This window comes from Pseudorasbora parva, chromosome 9, assembly GCF_024679245.1.
Source record: "Pseudorasbora parva isolate DD20220531a chromosome 9, ASM2467924v1, whole genome shotgun sequence".
Classification (NCBI taxonomy): domain Eukaryota; kingdom Metazoa; phylum Chordata; class Actinopteri; order Cypriniformes; family Gobionidae; genus Pseudorasbora; species Pseudorasbora parva.
In genome coordinates, this window is record NC_090180.1 from 8,538,147 (window position 1) to 8,559,615 (window position 21,469).

The 21,469-nt window shown below is 38.4% G+C and overlaps 2 protein-coding genes across 4 annotated transcripts in view; both read right to left on the minus strand.

Moving 5' to 3' along the window:
* Window positions 1-5,454, minus strand: part of efna2a (ephrin-A2a) — a 78,808-nt gene extending 73,354 nt beyond the window's left edge. The window contains exon 1 of one of the 2 annotated variants that reach the window (XM_067453719.1): window positions 4,513-5,454. In XM_067453719.1, the coding sequence (XP_067309820.1) occupies window positions 4,513-4,622 (110 nt within the window). In that variant the 5' untranslated portion in view covers window positions 4,623-5,454. The remainder of the gene's footprint in view (window positions 1-4,512) is intronic. The other variant, XM_067453720.1, reaches the window with a different exon arrangement.
* Window positions 5,455-8,825: 3,371 nt separating this feature from the next.
* ptbp1a (polypyrimidine tract binding protein 1a) lies at window positions 8,826-19,747 on the minus strand. Of its 2 annotated transcripts, none has more exons than XM_067453721.1 (16): window positions 19,662-19,747; window positions 18,118-18,171; window positions 17,059-17,089; window positions 15,291-15,357; window positions 13,093-13,265; window positions 12,850-12,996; window positions 12,582-12,737; window positions 12,367-12,477; window positions 12,095-12,275; window positions 11,918-11,998; window positions 11,666-11,820; window positions 10,687-10,720; window positions 9,984-10,076; window positions 9,695-9,911; window positions 9,539-9,616; window positions 8,826-9,457 (listed from the first exon to the last, which is right to left on the minus strand). In XM_067453721.1, exons 1-16 carry the CDS (start codon window positions 19,667-19,669, stop codon window positions 9,325-9,327), a joined length of 1,719 nt encoding a protein of 572 aa, XP_067309822.1. In that variant the 5' UTR covers window positions 19,670-19,747; the 3' UTR covers window positions 8,826-9,324. The 2 variants fall into 2 exon arrangements, with proteins under 2 accessions (XP_067309822.1, XP_067309823.1); XM_067453722.1 differs by having other exon boundaries at window positions 17,059-17,086; window positions 19,662-19,701.
* Between the last annotated feature and the right edge of the window lie 1,722 nt (window positions 19,748-21,469).

Below are 21,469 nucleotides of genomic sequence, written 5' to 3' on the forward strand. Positions count from 1 at the left end.
TCTAACAGCAAACAATCAGACGAGAGGTTATGTTTAATTAAATTCAATCACGAATAACAATAAGCCCATATAATGACTTGCAAACTGGACTCATCTACACATTGTATGTTGCACGGGCAATACACTTTAATATATTCATAGTCTTTCTCAGAGCCAGGGCTATCCGTGGTTGCCATAAAGACCTTTTCACATATTCATTGTTTCCATAATGGTAACAATTTAGCGATGAACCTGCATGCAAATAACCCTCAGTTGCTTTGCTGTGCCAGGACTTCAACAGAAAGCACTACTGCAGGCCCCAAAAGGCAGCCGCAGAGTGTCTCAGAAAAAAAGCAGTGTGAGCTGTCAAGGGAATAATGACAGCAGCCATCTATGAATCACTGTGAGCACTGGATTCCTCAGCTCCACTTGTTTTTTTTTTCTTCTTCTTTCCTTTGCGAAGGCAGAGACAACATCCAGCACTGAGATGCTGTCCCCAGCCAACCGCAGCAAAACTTGAGCGAGGGGCTATGAGCCGGGACTTCTGTTAAGAACCTCAAAGCTTTCAAGAAGAGAGGGCCTTTTGAAGGATAAACCACAGGATTAGATTAGTCCATCCTCTTGGGTTACAGAGCTGGGCATCTTCCCTTTTTTTATTTGGACCCCCAAGAGGCCAACCATATTGGCATTGAGGGGATGTCCATCTTCTTTTCAGTGTGGGCTTCAATAGAAAACCCCTGACAGGGAGCTTAAGAGAGGGAAAATATGATTCATGGCAAGCTTTTAATGCTCAAGGTGAATTGCCCTGCAAAAGGCCCACCTCGATTGTGACTACAATACTGCAAGAGGACTAGAAGGGAGGTCAGGATGGTAGAAAAAGTAAAGCTGACCCCTGAGATCTCTTTTTTTGGGGGGATTGTTTCTCGTACAATCTCTTGGTGGGGCGCAAATGCGGCCCTTTTTGATAGTGTAGCTGGAAAATAAGAGAAATACATGTTCTTTGTGAGCACCAACAGGGTTACAGGCTATTCACATCTAAGAAATGCCTTTTTCTTTCAGTTCTGAAATCTATTATAGCATATGAAAAAAAGCTTTTAATGGCATCCATGAATAACCTTTCATATCCATGGAACATTTCCATTCCACAAAAGCTCTTTATACTAAAAAACAATATGCTTTTTACTTTTATAAACTTTTAAAAAAAAATAAAATAAAAGTCCTTCACACCAAGGAGAGAAAGCTAAAAGTGCAAAATTTTGGTTGCAAAATACTTTATTTTTAAGAGCGTAATGTTAGCAAAGCCGATTCAAGCTAAATCATAAACAGGGGAAATGGATTCTAACAGTGCATATTTATCGTCTTAAGAGTAGAAAAAGGTAACGTATCCTGCTAAATAAGGATTAATGAAGATTGAATGCATCAGGGTGGCTTATTCAATGCAAAACATTCAAATCCAGCCCTACATTTCACTGAGGTGGAAGAGCATGCACCCAGCTCGAGAAGAAATCTTCCTCTGAGCCTCTTTAATATTTTAAACCTCGGCAGACTACTGATGTACTGCAAGACAGCCACTCTTAACTTTGTTAATTCAGCCGTGAGAGCACCTTCGCCGTGTTTATTTATCTAGCCAAACTCTACCTGAGGAGCTGCATGTCAAAAGCCATTAGGCTGACATCCCTAGAGCAAACCCTCCAAGCCAGCAAGAGAACCCTGCTCACAGATACCCTTGAAATAAAGAGGAATGAGCAATGTCAAGGAACTTCACATGAAACTTATGATTTCAAAACCTGTCAAACCTGTGAAAGCGTCTGGGGTTGCTGCTCACTTGATTGACAAAAATAGCCTACAACATGACAATATCGGGCACTTTTTGATTCAGCTCGTTCAGACTATAAATACCATGAAATTCACTACATTTGGCATCTCCACATCATATAGATTTAACCAGTTTTGCTATTCTGTTGTTATTCATTTTGAAAATGACAAAATGACAGCATGAACAGTAGTGAACAAATCCTGGCAGATATATGATCCCTACTTGCTTTTTTCTTCAACACTGAGTAATTTTCTAAGAGGATAAGCCATGTTAAACTCATACTTAGTCACAAATATTTTACGGATGATGCAAATTCTACAATACACACAGAAATGTAACTTACTTGGTAAATTTAACTTTGTAATTGATGAAAGGAATACTTTTCAAACAAAAGAAAAGCCCATCTCAGTCATCTGTGCCTTAAAGCAGTAATGATTCATGGCCGGGGGGGGGGGGGGGGGGGGGGAACAGGGGACAGAGCATGGCAAGCCATTTTAACATGGATTTTGTTATTATTTTATAATGTTTCTGTTTTCTGATTTTTACATCATAGAATGTCATAATTAAGAAATAAAATGTATTTTTCTTTTCTGATATTAGCCCTCTGATTGAATGCTTTGTTTTAAGAGGTGTGTCTGCTGCGAGACTTCAGTGAAAACGTCCACTGTTGTGATTGACTGACATCTTTGCATTTGAAATGAGCATTAGATTACCATATGTGGTGGAGGGGGCGTGATTTAGCAAGGTCTCCTCTCCATGCAAGCGCTGCCAACCAGAGAGGCGGACTGTGAGCACTTGTGGACCAGGGAGACGATAAAAATTGCTGAGAAAGTAATATTCTACCAAGTTGTTGAGAGCGCTGTGAGTGCAAGTTTATTTTGTTTGTGTCCGAGAGATAAACACAAGTCCCAGTCATGCCGACCCTGTATTCTTCTTCCTCTGAGCATTGAGTAGCCTACACAGGCAGTCTGTTGATCGCATGAATGCAGTGATCTCGTCATTGCAACACTATTTCTCTTACAAAATGCTTTGACAACAATTAACAGCAAACACGGCATCAATATGAAAACAGTAAGAGCTTCTGTTGGGCATAATAGCTTTATTCATTATAACGGCAGTTTGGACAAGTGTGCAGATACACTCACGAGGTGTGATTGACAGCTTCAGACATTATAAAGAGAGTGTTCTTTGATCGCTCTCGGTAATAATTTAAATAACAGATTTGTTTCATGCTAATAACAGAAACAATGTGAAGTTGTTAGTTTAGTCACTGGCTTGATCGACTGATGCATAAACAGCACTAAATGATTTAGAAAGAAAGTCTGTGTGAACTTGAATGACTAGTTACATATCAGAAATCACAGATCAGAACATTTCCAGAGAAAAATGAATTTACCCACTGATTCTTCTGAGACTCAGATGATGGAACTGAAAAAAAGACTTCTGTTTTCATCTGTACATCCAAAAACTGAGCAACTGCCATGCTTTGCTTGTTCACAAGCCATGAGCTATCGAGGACAGACAAATATAGCGCTTGCATGGGCGGAGGAAAGAGAGGTAACCATTCCAGGTATGACGTCATAACAGGAAAATTCAAGATCGCTCACCTGAGCTCTTATTTTCTCAAAGGCAGAGAAAGACAGCCAGAACTCGTTTTACACCGATCAAAATTTCTAGCCACTTGGGGACAAAATCAGGCTAGGGGAACTCATATTAATGTTGAAAAACCTCATAAAATGAAAATGTCACGCCATGGGACCTTTAAAACTAAGTTGTACTTATTTTAATGACCAGTAATGACTAGAACCAAATCAATTAGTTGTTAAAGCTTATTTATCAGATCTTAGTGGTCATTTGCTACTAGTCACTATCCCAATATTACTAGTAATTAATTGCAAGGTGTGCCATTGGATAGGATCAAATCAACTAGGGTATTCAATGTCAATTAGTGAGTATTCCAATTATTGCTGGCCCTCCAGTTTTTTTTAAAGGTACTAGAACTTGTTTAGTTAGCTACTTATTCTACTGGTTAGGCAACAATTTGTATTTGTGTACTGTAGTAGTTTTCATGATAACATGCATTACATTACTTTTTTGTAATACTTGCTAGTATGATTTAACAGTAAAACTTTCATTTAGGGTCCAATTCTTGCTTATTAGCATGCATATTACTAGGAAATTGGCTGTTTATTAGTACTTTTAAAGCACATATTAATGCCTAATTCTGCATGACCTTATTCTACATCCCTTAATCCTACTCAATACCTAAACATACACACTACAAAAAACTACCTTACTAGCTATTGTAATAAGCAGTACATTGGGAGTTTAAGGCAAAAGTCATAGTTAATAGCGAATGCTTCCCATACTAAAGTGTTAGCCTACCGTTTTAACCTTTTTAGCCAGACAGCCTACTCTGACTAGTTATCACATATGAATAACAATGCAAATTATAGCTGGTGAGAAAATGTGACTATAACAATGTGAGATAGATATTGCCTCAAATATTTAAATGTTTTACTCTAATAGGCTAAAAGAAAAACAGGTAGGCTATCAGTAAGAAATAATCGAAAATGACTAGGTATAAAAACATACCGATTTGAATTCAATGGTAAAATAAAAAGCAAGTGAATAAATACTAACTCTTAACGTAAAGGAAATGCTACACTATAGGACTAAATGTTAACAAAGCTTGCCATAGCAAGCCGTACACTCACCTGGAGTTTGAACTGTTCCAGTAGACCGCATGTCTGTCTGAGATGATCCTGTCGTCCGACCATACGGAGACCCAACACACTACCGTAAAAACCACCAGTGGCAACTCCATTTGAGTTGTTATACCAGTCTTCACCTCCAACCGAAGATTCTCGATCGCTTATTTCACACAAATTTTCAAATACCCGCTTGCTTGAGTGAATGTATGTACGCAGTTTTGAACATCATAACTAGGCTGGTAATCCAGAGCGATTTTCATTCCTTCAGACAGAAAGAGCAGCAGCATCACTTTCTGTAGCTCACTTCATAAACGGCACACAGTTGATGCTTTTTTATGGGAAAATCCATTACAGTAGGTTCTTATACTGCGAGAGGACTCCAATGTGGCCCACGGTCATTTTCTATCGTTCTGTCAGAAATCCGTCCATCATCTGAACGCGGGACAGTAATGTGCGTCTCTCTCGAGCCTCTTACAGTGATGCTCCCCGTTTGCAGCGCTGCAACTTCCAGATACCTCTACCCCATGTGGTCTACACGAGAAGCACACATGAAACACATCCCCGTCTGTAACGCACGCCTTTCTGCTTCGCGTTTCTTCAGTGCTCCATCTTATTCGCACAACTTATGTGTTAGTTGTTTGCGGAATCGTGTTGTTTCTAGCTCGCTCCAGTTGAAAAGCAGAGATCCTACGCACATCTCAAGCCGTTTGCACGAGTCCTCTCTGTCCTGGAGGAACAAAGGCAATTTGCCCCATTCTGGCTTATCTTCGCCTTTGCTCACACTTTGCATCAGCTTTTCGGATCTGATAGGCCTATACGTTAGTTCCGATCAACTAAATCGTGCAAGCTGCCAAATGCATTTGACTCGCGCACTTCTTCATAATTCATCGGTTCACCCTGAATCTGATTCGTGTGCGACAGTTATCATCAGTGTACCTTCAGGAGGGGGCGGGGCCTGGACGAGCTCTCTTCAAACTCACCTCTGCCATTTCGCCTATTTGTCATCTCAAGATTGCAATGCTCATATGCGTCTATAAACAGTTTAGAGGCCCTTTTATCAAATACTTTCCGTCTCATTACAGTAGTAATCAATTATTGCCCCCTAAAAGTTGCAAGATTTACCACTTGTTACTAAAAACTATATGCCTGCAGGCTGCAGGCTAAATAGATTAATATGATCCTTCAATTAAAAACTAGGCTACTTAAGAAATGCCAACTTATGTTGTAGCCTACATCTCTTTTCAGCACCCTTGAAAGTTTGCTGGTAGAAGTAGGCTGTATTCTATTTGAAATGCCTCAAAAGATTCAATGAGCTACATTTCCCTTGCTTATAGCCTACCCTAGTAATTTACTGAAACTTCAAGCAGCAAATAGCAATTGCAAGGCAAATTAATTTAAATATCTGAAAAGCAGAGTCTGGTTACCAGTATAGCCTATGATTATTAGCTAGGCTAACTTTCTAAGCATTGCCTCATCTTTAATGGAACTGCTTCACCTGATCCAATAAAGCAATCCTCTGAAGCATGAAAAATGGTTTGCCTATTGCCCTAAATTCTATGAACATACTAACACTCCTATGATTCTGTGACTTCTGAGTTCCTAGTAAAGGTTTTTTTTTTTTTTTAAATGTAAATGGAATCTAAAGGTTAACTAAAAATTTTGCTCACTCAATGCCCAGTCTGTTTATAGTCCTGATGCCTCAGTGAAGCAGGGTGGACATCTGAATTTTAGATCAGAATTTATTTATTTGGGTATGAAATACATTTGCATATTTTATGTATATCTTCTTGATTGCAGAGATGTGCAGTAGAGACGTACCAAGGATTCTGACTCTGAGAAAAGGAGCCAATACTTTTAGAAAATGGGAAAGAGATGGGGGAGAGATAGGCAGATTGGCAAGAAAAAAGATTTGTAGAGAAGAACATTAAATTCTGTATGGGGGAAAAAAGTGAGAGACACTATTTTATCAGAAAACAACCCCTGAGTGTAATCATGTGAACATTACAAAAAAGGTAAAATAAAATAAATGCCATAACCCTCCAAATCTACAATTTATAAATAATTGAGCTTGACCTATATGACTTCTAAACAAAATGCCATATTTTCATTTATAAAAAAAATAAAAAGAATATTTTCCGCACCAAAATGTAGGAATGACCCACTTTTGACTCTTAAGCTAGTGCGCCACCTGCTGTATGAGGCGCAGAATATAACTAATTCATGAGACATCCAGTGTACAAAAGTTTTAAAATGAGGCTAAGTCCTCACATTTTTACACACTGTATATCAAATGTAAATTAATGTTTGTCACTCTTATTTTCATACATACTGTATAGATAAGATAGCCCACACATACAGACCTAGCTTTTGAGGCGATCCAAATATGAATCTGTATTAATATTCTAACAAAATATATACCAAGACAATTTCTGGCGACAATGGTAGCGAAACAGCTTATGCAGGAAATTTCTTTGTCTTATTTCATTCTAGATGGCCGATTGTATCTTCAGCTCTCTCACATAACTCCCTTTTCAATATTAAAATCCTAAAAAAAAAAAATATGGTTTAATTGAGCCACATAAAGCAGCTCCAAGAAATAAAATAGTTTCATACATTTATTTATCATTCTATACCCTCTAACTGCAAAACAGATGGAAAGAAACAAGTTAGTGAAACCAGTCAGTCATTAAAAGGTCTCCCAAACATAGGAAGGCTGAAAAGAGATAGTTAACTACGACTTCACAGAGCAAACAGATGTAGAAAGTGAAAAGATCAAGATGTTTAATTTCAGAAATTAAAAAAGACAAAAAGATGAAAGCAAGAAAAAGAAAGATTTATTGAAGACAGAAAAGTATGGGCATCTATATCAAAAGAAGGTTATGCTTTCAAGAGGGCAAGTACATGTTCAGACACGTGTTGGAATCTCTTTAATAGTGTGTAATAAAAAAGGAAAGCTCTATAATGAGCTGAATGTCTGCTATTACCATATCAAAATATACATGTTTGACAAATGATGCTGATTTTCAATTACTTGTACAAAACAAAAAATATATATATACACACAGTAGCCCTCACCCACTCTGCTTCTCAACATTACATCCATAGTGAGAAAAACAAGTACAACTATACGCAATAGAAAATAGTATCTATATAACGTAATAGAAATGACTCTGCTGCTACTAAGACTTTCGTTTGGTTCTGTTCTCTGAAAACAGAAGTAATGATTTGATCCATGCTTTAAAAAGCCCACAATGTTTTGTCTAATTTGTATTTTCTTTTCAAGGTCTCCCATTGCTTCTTGTAAACAAAAGGCAATCATATAAAGATAAGGCCTCTAAACTTCTTGCCTCTGCCTACTGAAATCAAAGCTGTTGATAAAACAGATATTGCTGCACAGTAAGATACACTTCAATAAGAAATATCAAAAACTGCCTGGCAGTACAGGGAAGATGCTTTGGTCCATCATGCTACTCTTCAGGAAGAAACTAAACTAAACAAAAATACCCACCCAAACAGATGTTCTGCTAAATTGCAAAGGCTTAAAATAAAAAAATAAAAACTGAAATGGAAAGATTTCCCCCATAGTACAAAGGTAAAAGGGAATGTCTGAGCATCAACTTGCCACAAACATAAAATGAATGTCGGAAAGGCCGTGGCCTTTACATTTTCCCCCCACCCGACACAGAAGTGCCAAAAACAGTCCGAAGTCATGTCACAGGTGTCTCGGTTCACACACACGTCACATAGGAACTTAAGACTCTAATGCTTAAATCTTGAACAAAGTTCAAAACGTAAGCTTCTGAAGGTCCAAATTTACATGTTCATTAAAACACATGTGAACTATTAAACAGAAACAATCTGACTTATTTTGCCTCACGCAGCGTAAATCAAATGTAGAAATCGGTGAGCTCTGGTTTGGTTCCAAGCGGTTTCATGATTGACAAAACCCACAAGAGAAGCAAGGCAATGGGGTAAAATGGGGAAATTATAAACTGTTCCCCCAACTAAACTGAGAATACAACAGTCTAGGCACAGAGAACACAGAGGGCCAATGCCCAAATAGCTGACAGTATAGAAATATGTGCGTGACTAAAATAAAATAAAAAGGAATGAAACTACAGATTATAGAATATCTTACATACGGTATATAAGGAACAGATCAACTATATGCAAAATAAGCTGTGACAGTCAGGTACAAAAACAAAGCCTGTTAATAAAGTAATTGCTGCCTTTTACAGGAAAACATTGTGTTTTCACTAATTAAATTTAAACAGGGGCCACCAGGAAACAGAAGGCAGGTTTTTCTCTTTTTGAGGTTAACAGTTCCTGCAAAGAAGCCAAAAACGTCAGAATATTACTAAGGCCATTAAGAAGATATACTTTAAGCACCATGTAAGGCACAGTTGTTTTTTGGGAAGGCAGATAGGGGAGTATGCTCGAAAAGATTAATTACATGTTCAACAAACAAAACAAGGCTTTGCGTGTGCAACCTGAAAGGGTGCGGCTTTCCGCAGAGGCACAAGTGTAAACCATGCAGCATCTATGATCCAAAACCGATGAACTAAATCATGAAACAAACCGTCTGAGACAACGCACTATTAAAACCCAAATCACATTGGGTTGAAGAGTTTCTCTGGTCTACTGGTTTAAAGTGGAATTACAAATAGACATACATGTGAATATAGATATAATTAAAGGAATGATGAAGTGTGTGTTGTGGAACACATTTGTCCACAGTGATATAAATTGTGGAAGGCTTAAAGTTTGGTCTAAAGTGACAGTCCTTTTAACCTCTTTAAAACAAAACGACCTCCATCAGATGGTGGACTTGGAGAAGGACACTCTGAGGTGATGATTCTCTCCCAGGTCGTGATTGTGAAATTTGATCAGGGACTCGATTGCTTCGTCCACAGAGCCCAATTGGATGAGTGCCATTTTACGGTCTTTCCTGAAAGGATTAACAATATTTTAAGACTTCCAGGAAATGTTGTGACAATCTGTAGAAATCAAATCAGTAAAAAGGTCTTACTGGAAAAACTTGAAGGCCTTAACCACAGCTCCTGAACTTAGAAACAAGCCCCTGAGATCATCCTCAGTGACAGCAGGACTGAGAAGAGAAGAAATTAACATTGATTAAGCAGTACTAAAGAAGCCAAACATATTGGTGTTAGTTTGGTGGACTCACGGGATGTTGGAGAGATGGAGAGTAGAGGAAGGAGGGAAGATGTTGGAGTAGTTCTTGGAGCCTGGCTTTTTGAAGCGGTGAAGAGGAGAGTTGCTGTAATCCTTGGTGAGCCCCTGATCCTCATGGCCTTCACGTGGCAGCTGTACCGTGGTGTGTTTGGATAGTGTGACTCGCAAAGCCTTACCATACAGTTTCTGGCCGTTCAAGTGGCTCATGGCTAAAAAGGGCAAGAGAGGTTGGTGTTGCTTCTTGGGAGAATTGCTAAAAGGTTAAAGACAGTTATAAATACCTAGCTGGGCTTGGGTTCCATCAGACATCTGCACCAGTGCATTTTCCTTCTTGTTAAACAGGATCTTCACTCTCATGACGTCACCATACACACCTAACAAAAAGATAACGGGAACTACATAAGGACATGACAATTGATTGCCATTACCTAAATCCAACACGCAGAATGCGTTTCAATGATATAATTATACACTAAAGACAATTTATAAGTAAGGCATGCATTAGTGGTGCAAACCGACTATATTTCTACAATCATAAATGTGCAATTACTTTGAGTAACTCTTTCCAAAAGCTACATACTGCGTGAAGTAATTTCGCTAAGGACTCTGGGATTTTTGCAACTGTTGATTAAACATACAACAACTTCCTAAAAGTTATTAAATGCAGTATTCAATATGGCTCATTGTGAGGGTATGACATTTAAAATAATCAAAAAGCAGCAACAAAATGGGCTCTCAAATTGAGTTGTAAAAGCAAGTCATCAAGTCTAACCTACACAACTGATATTACTACTATATTTAACAATTAACCCATTGGCAATAGTTTTAGCATTCGCCAAATGAAGGAGCCCAAAAAGTTACAGCTAATTGCCATTTCCTTTAAAACACCACGTCACATATACAAACCAAAGTACACATCTTAGATGAAGTTAAAATATGAAAAACAAAAAGGTAATAAAAAAGGAGATGCCAATGATAACATACCGAAAAGAATAAAGAGGCATTGGGGCGTAACGCTCTTAAGACAGCAGAGGAAGGCAGCGTAGGGAGGAAGGGACAGGAAAAGATCGGAGGCAGGACAGTGGAGGTTGAACATGTCCACAGCGAGGCAGTTCCACAGGAATGGCGAAAAACGGTGGTAGGATCATGAAGGTGGGTGATATTGTTCATGATGGAGGGGGAGGGGGGGGTAGAAGTAAAAGGAGGACATCCGACAATGTAGTGGTTGTGGGTTGGGGATGTTGTTGCGTGTTGGTTGGTTGCACAGTAGAAAAACAAATTGTTTATATAGCCAGTATTGGTGTGTAGGGAATCAATTTGTTTGGGTAGGTAGAGTTTCAAACAATACACACAAAAAAAAAAAAGGAAAAAAAAAAAAAAAAAGTGGTGCAGTCAGTTGGCAAAAGATTCCAGGTCAAAGTATTAAAATAATAAAAGGGGGAAGGGGAATGGGGAGGGAGAGAAACAAGAAAAAGGAAGTAAAAAACAAGGTCAGTATACACAAAGAAAAAAATGTAGTGTTCCAGTCAGGAGAACTTGCTAAATTAAATGCTTTCACTATAGGAACACTAAGGCATAAAAAAAGAAAGGAGAAAAGATTAACAATGAAATACAGGAAAGATAGAGACTATATATATTCATAGCTCTAAAAGAATACTAGAAATGAAATGTTTAAGATGGCTTTAGACAAGAGTCAACAAATATTAAGAAACGGTTGACATGCATGTTTGTACAGTAGTCAAATGAGCCTCCAAACTGCCATAAACGTCTAGTACATGATTTGAAGGGCTACACAAACATATGACGCATTTGGGAAATTCTTTACCAGATGCCATCCAATTTATCCTTTCAACATTTCTCTATTTTTACAGTTATCTTCCGAAATGGAGTCTGACTTGTTGAAACATGAACCACAGGCTAATGAACTAAAGGATTAATCTAAACTATGCAAAAAGGCACTAACCTCAGGGTTAAGGTTGCTGACTAACAAGACACTGTTTCCTCCTGCAGTGAGACTGGAAAAGCTCAGGCGTCCAGCAGCAGCGGCGGCGGCCGCAGCAGCGCCAGGGATACCGAGCGACGCGAGAGCACTGGCAGGCATGCCCTGCAGAGACAGACCTGTGGGAAGCACAAGCTATTACTACAAAGCATGGATGCTGCGCTGGGAAACTGTGCCAGCTCAAACCACAGAGTTATGATGAGGGATATGACTGACCTGCTGCCTGCTGAATGGTAAATGTTGGTGGGAAACCATGAGACCCAGCATATGGTGATGCAGAGATGATACCAGGAGCAGCTGGAAAAAAAAGAAAAAAAAGTTTGTGATTATGTATTTGGTAAATACCATGCATTACCGGCAATAAATAAAAAAATTAAGTTGATTAAGTTTTACACAAGGCGGCTGCAGCCATCGTCTGTGCATCAAGGGAGGGATGACTGTCTCCCGTAGGTAGGTCAGGACGAGTGTAGTCTCTACTCTTATCATTGTTGTACTTAACATTCAGGCTGGTGAGTTTAGAGAAACTGATGCGAAGGGTACAGCAGGCATTGTAGATGTTTTGTCCATCTAAAGACTGTTGAATGTTAAGCCAAATGATTACAGGGTTCAGAAGGGATTTAGCTGCCCATTCATCCATGAATATATTGATCCACTATGCCACTCACCAGCTTTGCATGCTGTGCAGTCATTCCGTCTGAGTACTGGACCAGTGCTTGGAACTGGTTGTTTTTGGTAAATGTTATGATCTTCAAAACTGTGCCAAACTTTGAGAAGATCTGGGAGGGTGGGGTAATAATAAGCAATGCAATAATAATAATAATAATACATTTTTTAAAAGACTATAAACACTTTTCTATTTAGTTTGAAGGATAGTCAATACCTGGTGAAGGACATCTAGAGTAACCGGGTAGAAGAGGTTTTCAACAATAACTCTCAGCACAGGGCTCTGGCCCCCCATGCCTCCACCATCAACAGCGCTCAAAGACATGCTTCCTGTCTGGACTGCATTCACGGCCTGCAGTGCTGCCTGTGCTCTCTATAGGAAAGAAAGGGTGCAGAGTACAAGTATGCATTATATTCTTGAAATAGTTATTTACATTGAGTAGTGACCCTGTTTAAATGCCTAATGTTATGCAATTTGTACTTACAACTTGGTTAGGTGAGTTGTCAGTCTTCAGCTCCTTGTGATTGGAATACTGCATGAAGATTGGATGGTTGCGGATGACAGGGGTGACAGAGGAGTAGTAGCTGACCATGGTCTGTGCTGACTCCTCAGTGTTCATCTCCAGGAAGGCCTGTGAGGAGATAACACAATAAGGCAAGGCACAATGATGCACATTCAAAGCAGGGTAATCATATTTTGAGGGAAATGAAAGGCAGCGGGTCTTTACCTGGTTCTTTCCTTTTAGCATCAAAAGGTTAGTCACTTTGCCAAAGGGAAGCCCCAAAGAAATAACTTCTGCTTCATTTATGTCATTTGGCAGTTTGCGTACATGTATGACTCTTGACGGAATGCCAGGGCTTCTGATGTCCCCTTTGAACTTCTTGCTATCATTACCATTTGCTGAAAAACAGAATGCAGAATTTGATTTTATACTTAATCCAAATAGAAGTACATAAGCTTTCAAAGGTTTGAGGTCAACAAGATTGTTTTTTTGAAGGAAGTCTCTTTTTTTAAAACACAAATGTCTCCTTGATGAGCATAAAAGTTAGAACAGCAAGATTGTTAAATACTTCCATCTAAAAAAAAAAGCCATTTAAAAATGTAGATAATTCAAGTCAATTTTATTTGTGAAGCACTTTTTAATATTACAAACAGCTTTACAAAAAAACCGTCATAATTTCATGCCCCTATAGATGCATTAGAGCAGATTAGACATTCATATATTTTGCAGCATTATAAAAATCCAAGATTTACTCTATAGTATATTTTAACTTACGCGAATGTACTATTAGGCTTGCTGCGATAGTTGGTGTTGCCCGTGTTAAGGCGAAACACCGGTTACATCACTTGCCCACCTCGACACTTTCCCCACAATCGTTTTGATTTTTATAGTAATAAAATAATTTAGTTCAGTTAGGGAACAGACTACGGATGGCGAAAACTAAACATTTTCTTGACCAACCACAGAGCCTCATTAGCCGGTTGAAACTGGTTAAACTATTTGTTTAAAATATGCTGCGCTATTTGAAATAAAAGCCGCGAGCCGCGCCTGCAATTTCGCAACTCTGTCGCATCTTTCTTTGATCTCTGCCGCTCTGCCTCCCGCTCACACACAGACCGTCCTGGCGCCGCCGCCTCCCTTCCACTCATGTTAATTTTTTTTTTTTTAAATCCCCTACAGCGCGAAAGAGGAGTCCCGCAAACATGGCGCGGAGGAGCTTGTTTGTAAACGGAGGACAAATGGCTCGGGTACATGGTGATAGCGTTGAAAATAAAGGCATTTGTCTAGCGTTAGCAGCTCATTTGAAACATTGCCTCGGCTCATTTAGGAAAAAGACAGCTCCGAAGAGACAGCGCTTTAGTTTGAGGTAGTGCTAACAATAATAAAGAAAATTAAAAAAAAAAAAATGATGATCAACACCTCATGTGTTACCACTGAAATGTAGATATAATATATTTCCAAATGTAAGCCCATCTTATGCAGAATGCACACTTCATACTGTCGTCTGCCCTGGCTCTAACCTCGAGTGTTTTAGTATGTTTACTTTTTGCAAACCCAAACACTGTGACCTCACGGCAAATGTTTTTATTGGTTTATTAAGTACAAACAGGCGAGTCATGAAAAATTGAGTGTGAGGAATTTGTTCACTTCACACAAAAAGATTTTAGAATGAGATTGCTAACTGTAGTAGCGTTTAGTCCACTGTCTATAATAGCCTAATTTAGAGATCACTTTTTTTTTAACCGACAATTTTGATCGGTTAACGTTGATACGGTCAACCATCAGTCAAACGGTCATAGGTTAACATCCCTAGAACAGACAATACAATAAAAAAAACGAACATGTCTGCTCAACATAGCCTGAGCAGAACGAGTCTCTCAGCACAAATGCAGGAGTCAGATTTCATTAACCATAAGCGCGAAGATATGACAGACAAGATGATCGCGGAAGATTTTGTTTCAAAGCGAAGTGTAAAAGCACCCATTTAAGTGAGTTTTTCATAGTACGGTGTTGTTGCATTTTTCATTAATAATAATGATAATAAATAATAGGCTAATGAAACCACAACTCAAGCAACCTGCCCCGAATTAGCAGAAATGAATGCCGGAGCGTCTGTGCGCATTTTACTTTAGTCTTAAAATCAGTGATTTGAAAAGCCCCCATCTATGTTGTCACACGTCGACATCCCTACTACGCATGCAGATGAATTTGGATGCATTTCATTAACAGATTTGGTGCTCAAGAAACATTCTTTATTACTAATGTTAAACAGCTGTAGTTTAATATTTGTGCAAATTCTATTATTTTTAAGTCCAAATAAAATATTGATATTCTTTTTATAATCTTTTGTCTCTAAAAAAAATAAAAACCGCACTGACCCCAAACTTTTGAACAGTAGTGTATAAATGGCCATAAATGCCTACCTGCCCCAGAGCTCATTATATAAGGTCCGTTAGCTATGCAGGAGGAAAAGAGTTCGTCAGATCCCCTCTGAAAGGAAAAGGGTTTCATTAAGCAGGACACATTTACAGGGTTTGCAAAATAGGACACAAACCAGAAGACCCTAAACACTGACAAGATGTGAATCAGCTACATCAGCGCATGAATGACAAAGGTCACAGATTGGAATATGACAGTGTTATAGAAAGTCATATGAAAGATCAGCATGCGCCAAACCATAATCTGTTAACACAACCATTAAAATGCAATTGGGACATTTCCAAAAAGAATAATAAAAATTGACTATTCTCTGCATTTGTATATAAAAAAAAATGAAGAGATCACTACAGTATTTACTTCTGGTAAAAGCAGAACAAAGAAAGAGAAATGCAAACAGAGGCAGCTGTGTCCTGCCATAACACTAACACAAAAGTCTCTCACTCAAGGCCAAGCTGGAGCCACTTGGCTGGCCAATGGAGCAATGAGCAAATCATTCAGCATCACTCTCTTAATAAACCACTTCAAATAGCAAGTCTCTGCTGAAGTGGTCACATGTACTGGATAAGCCAAAGCCTTTTCACTCCATTACCACAATGCGTGTTCTGTTCCAACCCAAAAGCAAGTATTGTTAACAAAGCTGAACGCCTGGTCCTCGGGCTGATTTTCCCTCCTATGGTCTACTACAAACAGCCTCAAGGGCACTTTACCACACCCCGGATAAAGTTTACCTTAAATACAGCCCAAGGGCTCAAGCAGCAGCCTACAGCAATAAAACGCAGTCAATAACTTTGCACAGAAAGAGTTTATGTGGCACTGCATTTCCTCAACAACAACAAAAAAGACAACGCCACATTCCTCCAAGCTAAAACCTGCAGGAGTCAGGTTTCAACACGTCGCTTTTATAAAACAGTTATGACAGGAAGCCTTCTCTGGTTGAACAATCCATTGTTTGAGCGAGACATCCACCCAACTCCAGCATTTCCTTCCTCTATTTTTAACTGCGGGGCATTGCAGCTTGAATGCTTGCTTGGGAAAGAAAGGAGCCGAGAACCATGACTCCTACATTGGTCTCTGGGAGCTCAAGACTTGCAGGTGCCAACATGTTTACATCCATTGACAAAGTGCAAAGCCTCCTGGGTGAGAGCACAGTCTGTGTTAAATAAGGGGGTCAGGGAGACAGGAATGCAAGCACAACATTCCAGCCCAGTAATTAGTGCTCAGACTCCGACAGGACTGCAACTTCATTTACTAGATCTCTACTCCTCCTCACATGTGTGAAAGGCATCAGGGGAAACAGCAGGCATTCTATATGTACAAACACATCCAAATGAGTGTGAAGAGAGCAATATTGTAAAGAAATAACTGTATGGTGTGACTATTTTAGAAGCAAAACACTAAATCCTCCAGGTGGCCATTTGTTAACTGCATCAAGATGTGAGCCAAGGCTACTTTTTTCACCTTTGGGTCACTTATCACAATGATTGTTTAACCAGCAGGTGCCCTTTGACCGAAATAATTACAGTTGCACGAGCAGATGCAGACGGGACAAAACTTTCAGACTCAGCAATTTAGAGCGGTTCCCTCAGTCTCAGCAATTTAGAAAGAAAAAAAAGGAAGGAGGAACGTTCATACAACCTATAAGAACACCCAAAACCACCAAAAAGGAAAAAAACTCCACATTTGCAAGTCCGACATGGTCACTGGTGTAAAAAGTTAAAGGAAAAGAAAAAAAAAATACATAAGAATACATACCTTTGTGCCAACCGTTATATCATGGACACTGCTACAAGAAAAAAAGCAGCATTAGAAATTATAAAAAAAAAAAAAAATAGAAATCATATGCCCAATCACATTTGATGAGAATTCAGACACTGATATGTCCATGCAACAATTCAAGTATATTTGCTAAGTAATGGTATCGGAGACTTTTCTTCTGTATTGTGAAATGCATCCAAGTGAAACGGATTATTGAAGAAACAAAAGTAAAGCAGAAGGTTAGTTCTACTAATTTATTGTTGATGGGATGGAGGCAAAACAGAATGTGAGCTTGGTCAATTTTTAAAAAAGGACAGTTTATCAGCAGACTAAACAATTGTAGAAATTTAGAAAAAGATCATCAGAAAGAGGTCTCATTTCATCTGAATATTTAAGTTTATTACTTATTTAATAAAAGAACAAAGAAATGTGTGTGGATTAAAGATATATACCATGCATTTAGAAAATAGATTAGGGTTTCATTTCAACAATTTTCTTCATTTCATAAACGTATTTGCAGCATTGCCAACAAAATCTGTAACTCATTGAAAATGAATGAAGTCTAATCAAGAGGTCAAGTTCTTGCAAATAAGCAGTAACAATGCAGCAACTACCAGTGTGAGCGCAGATAGTGGCCTGTTGCCAGATACAGTTGGATACAGTGACTTGACATCCTCTAACAATTTAGAGATTCTGTACGAAGAGGGCTTTAGAACAATAGGTGTACAGAAAGTGCAACTTCTGAGTTGTACAAAAATGACATGTAAATAAAATAATCAGCATTAGTTATAAGACAGAAAACGGGCCCAGCAGGAACTACCAACTGCATTTGTACAAAAAAAAAAGTTGCAAATCAGGCACACCTACTAGGATGCAACCTGATATAAAAGCAAACAGTAAAACAAAGCTGGCCTGTTAAGCCACTGGTGTCTATCAAAGACATCAATCTGTTCCAAACTTCGAGAACACATCTTGAATGCTTAGTTTGGGTTGATTTAAGTGGTAATGCTGTAAAACCAGTTCATGATTACAAAAACGCAAAGATGCAAAACTTACTCTATTTCAGTGACGTAACTGGATCCCAGAGGATACAGATCAGTCTCTAACCGGCTGCAGAAGACAAAAACACAGTTATTCATTTACGATAATGTTTTAAACCTGTAAGATTTTCTCTCTCACTAAACAAGATTAGGCTAAATGACAGGTCTCGGTCACCATTCTCATTGTAGGGAGTAATTCTGCCCAAAACCTCCATCACTATTCTACCATTATGGAATAAAATAAAGTCTTACAGGTTTGGAACATAGCAAGTACAAATAACTAGCACTTTGGGATTGTTTTTAACTATGAAAAGGGATTTACAAATAAAATGTATTATTATTATTACAAATGACAGTTTACATTAAGGAGGAATATCCCTTGCGGAATGATGATATAATGTGCAAATTTATAATGCATGTAAAGGTTTCAGTACCAAACTTTTTATTTTATTATTATACTTTAACAATAAAACGTTACATATTTTAACATTCTGAGTAAAGAGGCTGTGTTGTTTACACTCCAAGTCTAAATGCAGATCTGATCTTTAGACAACATCGGTCTATATATTAATTTACGCCAAAAAAAGATTATTTTGCACTGTGAAGCTGAGAGTTTAATTACAAAAACAGACAGGTTATCACCTTGCTGAAAATGTGTAGTTTTCCGTGGCAATGCTGTTGATATTCATATAATGCAATCTCTTATAAAATAAAATAAAAAGTCTACTTCAATAGTTCGAGCTCATACAAGAAGCTTCATAATAACGTTACCACGTTTAATCAAAAAATTTTGTGGCTTGGAATTCCAAGGGTAATCGGATATAGTTTGTTAAATGTATCGGATTAAAAAACGCATTTGGTGGCTCAGAAAGGACGCCGGAGGGAAAAAATCAGATCGAAGTTTGTTGTTGTTTGATTCGACTGATGTGAGAGATGTGACACAAAAAAAAATCTGATTTCTGTGCCAGTGTAAACGCAGCTGATATCTTCAACGCGTCACTATCTAAAACAGTAACTGTAATTGGACCATTATACGTGGATCAAACTTCCTTAACGACGTTAAAAAACCATTTAACGTGAATCGAACATACAAACGACGAATGAAGCTACAATAAAGTTGGACTAATATCGGTTTAGCAGGCTAGCAGGTAATTAGCTAGCCACCCAACAACAATGCGGAAACTGAGACACGTTGGTTGCCAAATAGTGGTTGCTGTCGCTTCTGTACGTTACAAAGGTCCATTTGAGCTTTTCGCCTGGCCAGCTAAGTTAAAAAAACATTTTAGTTTAAGTTCGCTTAGGTTTCGTGAAGCTGTCTCAACTAGACCACTTGCAACAGGTTGCTGGTCAGTTTGGTTCAACTTTTGGGCTCTTCCGGCACGGGAGACATTAAGAGCGGCAGAGGCGAGTCAAAAATCACCATTTCCACTTCACTTTACGTCATTTAACACACTTTAAACGTGCATAACGTATTAAGTCACCAAAATGAATCAAACATCCGAAGAAAAAACAACGTTTGTAAGGGTTATCATACGAGGAATGAAGGAGTTTTCAACTTACCCGTCCATGGCACTACACAAAACTACAGGTTGTCGTAGACGAGAGGTAGACCTGCTAGTATTTCTTATATCCTTACAAAATGGCGGAGGGGGGATTGCCGCTTTCTGATTAGTCAATCGACCCTGGAGCACCGGGTGTGGGCGGGACTTCACGTGTTCTTGGCCAGCGGGATTGGACAGAAGAGCTGTCAGTCTGGAAAGGCGGTCGAAAAAGTTTGCGAAAACTTTTCCCTGTTGCCACCATGAGAAATGAAGTTGAAGAGTGAACTGTGCTTGAACCCATTTATCAGCAACGACAAGGACGAATCCATTCAGTGTTCAGCCAAAGAGAAAAACTGTTTTACATGGCGCATTGCTAAGATATTTAATAGGCTAATAACTGTAGAAACTAATGTTGTCTGGAGAAATTAAAGCGTTGGGTGGAGTGGAGTAGTCTTGGAAGTATCAAGGATGTTTATACATGGTTAAACATATCAGCTGTTATTAAATCTAAGACATAAACATGACTAGTAAAAAACTAAAATACACTGAGCAAATTCATTTATTAGCTTGGGCCACATCTAGCACCTTTAAATATTATTCTATGCATGACTTAGTGTGAATTAATTAGCTCACCCAAATATGAAAATATGAACACAAAAGGAAATATTTTGAGAAACCTCTTAGTGTTTTGTCCATATAATGGAAGTTGATGGTCACCAAAACCATTTGGTTACCAACTTTATTAAAACAAATATTTTGTGTTAACATAAAACACAAAAACTCAGATAAAAACTCTTTATGACATTTGTTTAAAAATAAAAATAAAAAAAACACTTTCTTGTTTAGGAAGGGCAAAAGGGTGAGCAAATTATGATTTCTTTCTTGGGTGAAAGTAAGCTACTTTTTGTCATTGAGACAAAAAGTGGCCTAATGTACCTGGACGAATTCACCATATTACAGGTCGTTACTTTCCTGTTACTTAGGTCAGAATCAGAGTCATTCACTTAACAACTTTGTGTAGTGCTACTATACTCAGCACTGTCACTACAATTGATGTGCCTTAGAAAAAGTTTAATGGGTGGGCCTCCCCTTCTTCAGCCCCCCAATAAATAGACTATACCATACCAGACCACAGTAGGGGCCCCTCATCACAGGGCCTGGGACAATGTTACGTCCCCACCCCCAACTAGATTTCAGCCTGCAGATGGCAGCCTTTACATATTAGAACGTTTTTTGGAGACCCATATGGGTCCCTTTGAAATGTAGGATATCTATTGAATACTGCACAATCATGATTTTGATACAGAATTTGAAGTCTTTACACTGGCAGTAAACAATGGCAATAATGTCAGAGCAAATATTTGAACTTTACTGGCCTGGTTTCATAAACAGAGTTTAGATTGAGCCATGATTAGACCTTAGTTCAACAGGACATTTAAGTAGCTTTTATAAACACACTATACATTTTTTTTATAAATAAAAACATTACTGGTGTGCATCTTGTGAAAAAACTCAATGGCATATTTTAAGATATGTCAGTGCATGTGGCTTTCAGTTAAAACAACATTTAAAACTTAGTCTGAGATGAGGCTAAGCCTTGTCAGTGAAACTGGGGGATTGAGTTCTTTTTTTCACAGAAACTCTTTGTCTGGAAAAGATCACTGACAGTATCGTCATCATGTCCCTTGGCAAGTCTAAACGATTTGTTTTCCAAATGATTAACATTTGTAACTATGTCAGACTTCATTGCTTTCAAGAGAGTAAAATATAATTACCAAAGAATTACCAATACATAACTATTAACAAACATTTTTTTTTTTTTTTATT

What these genes read in the sequence shown, in the direction of transcription:
- ptbp1a (XM_067453721.1), bottom strand. An exon ending in TATAATGAGCTCTGGGGCAG is followed by an intron (nt 13,266 to 15,290) that starts GTAGGCATTTAT and finishes TCTGTTTTTCAG; the next exon opens with CAAATGGTAATGATAGCAAG. An exon ending in TGCTAAAAGGAAAGAACCAG is followed by an intron (nt 12,997 to 13,092) that starts GTAAAGACCCGC and finishes ATCTCCTCACAG; the next exon opens with GCCTTCCTGGAGATGAACAC.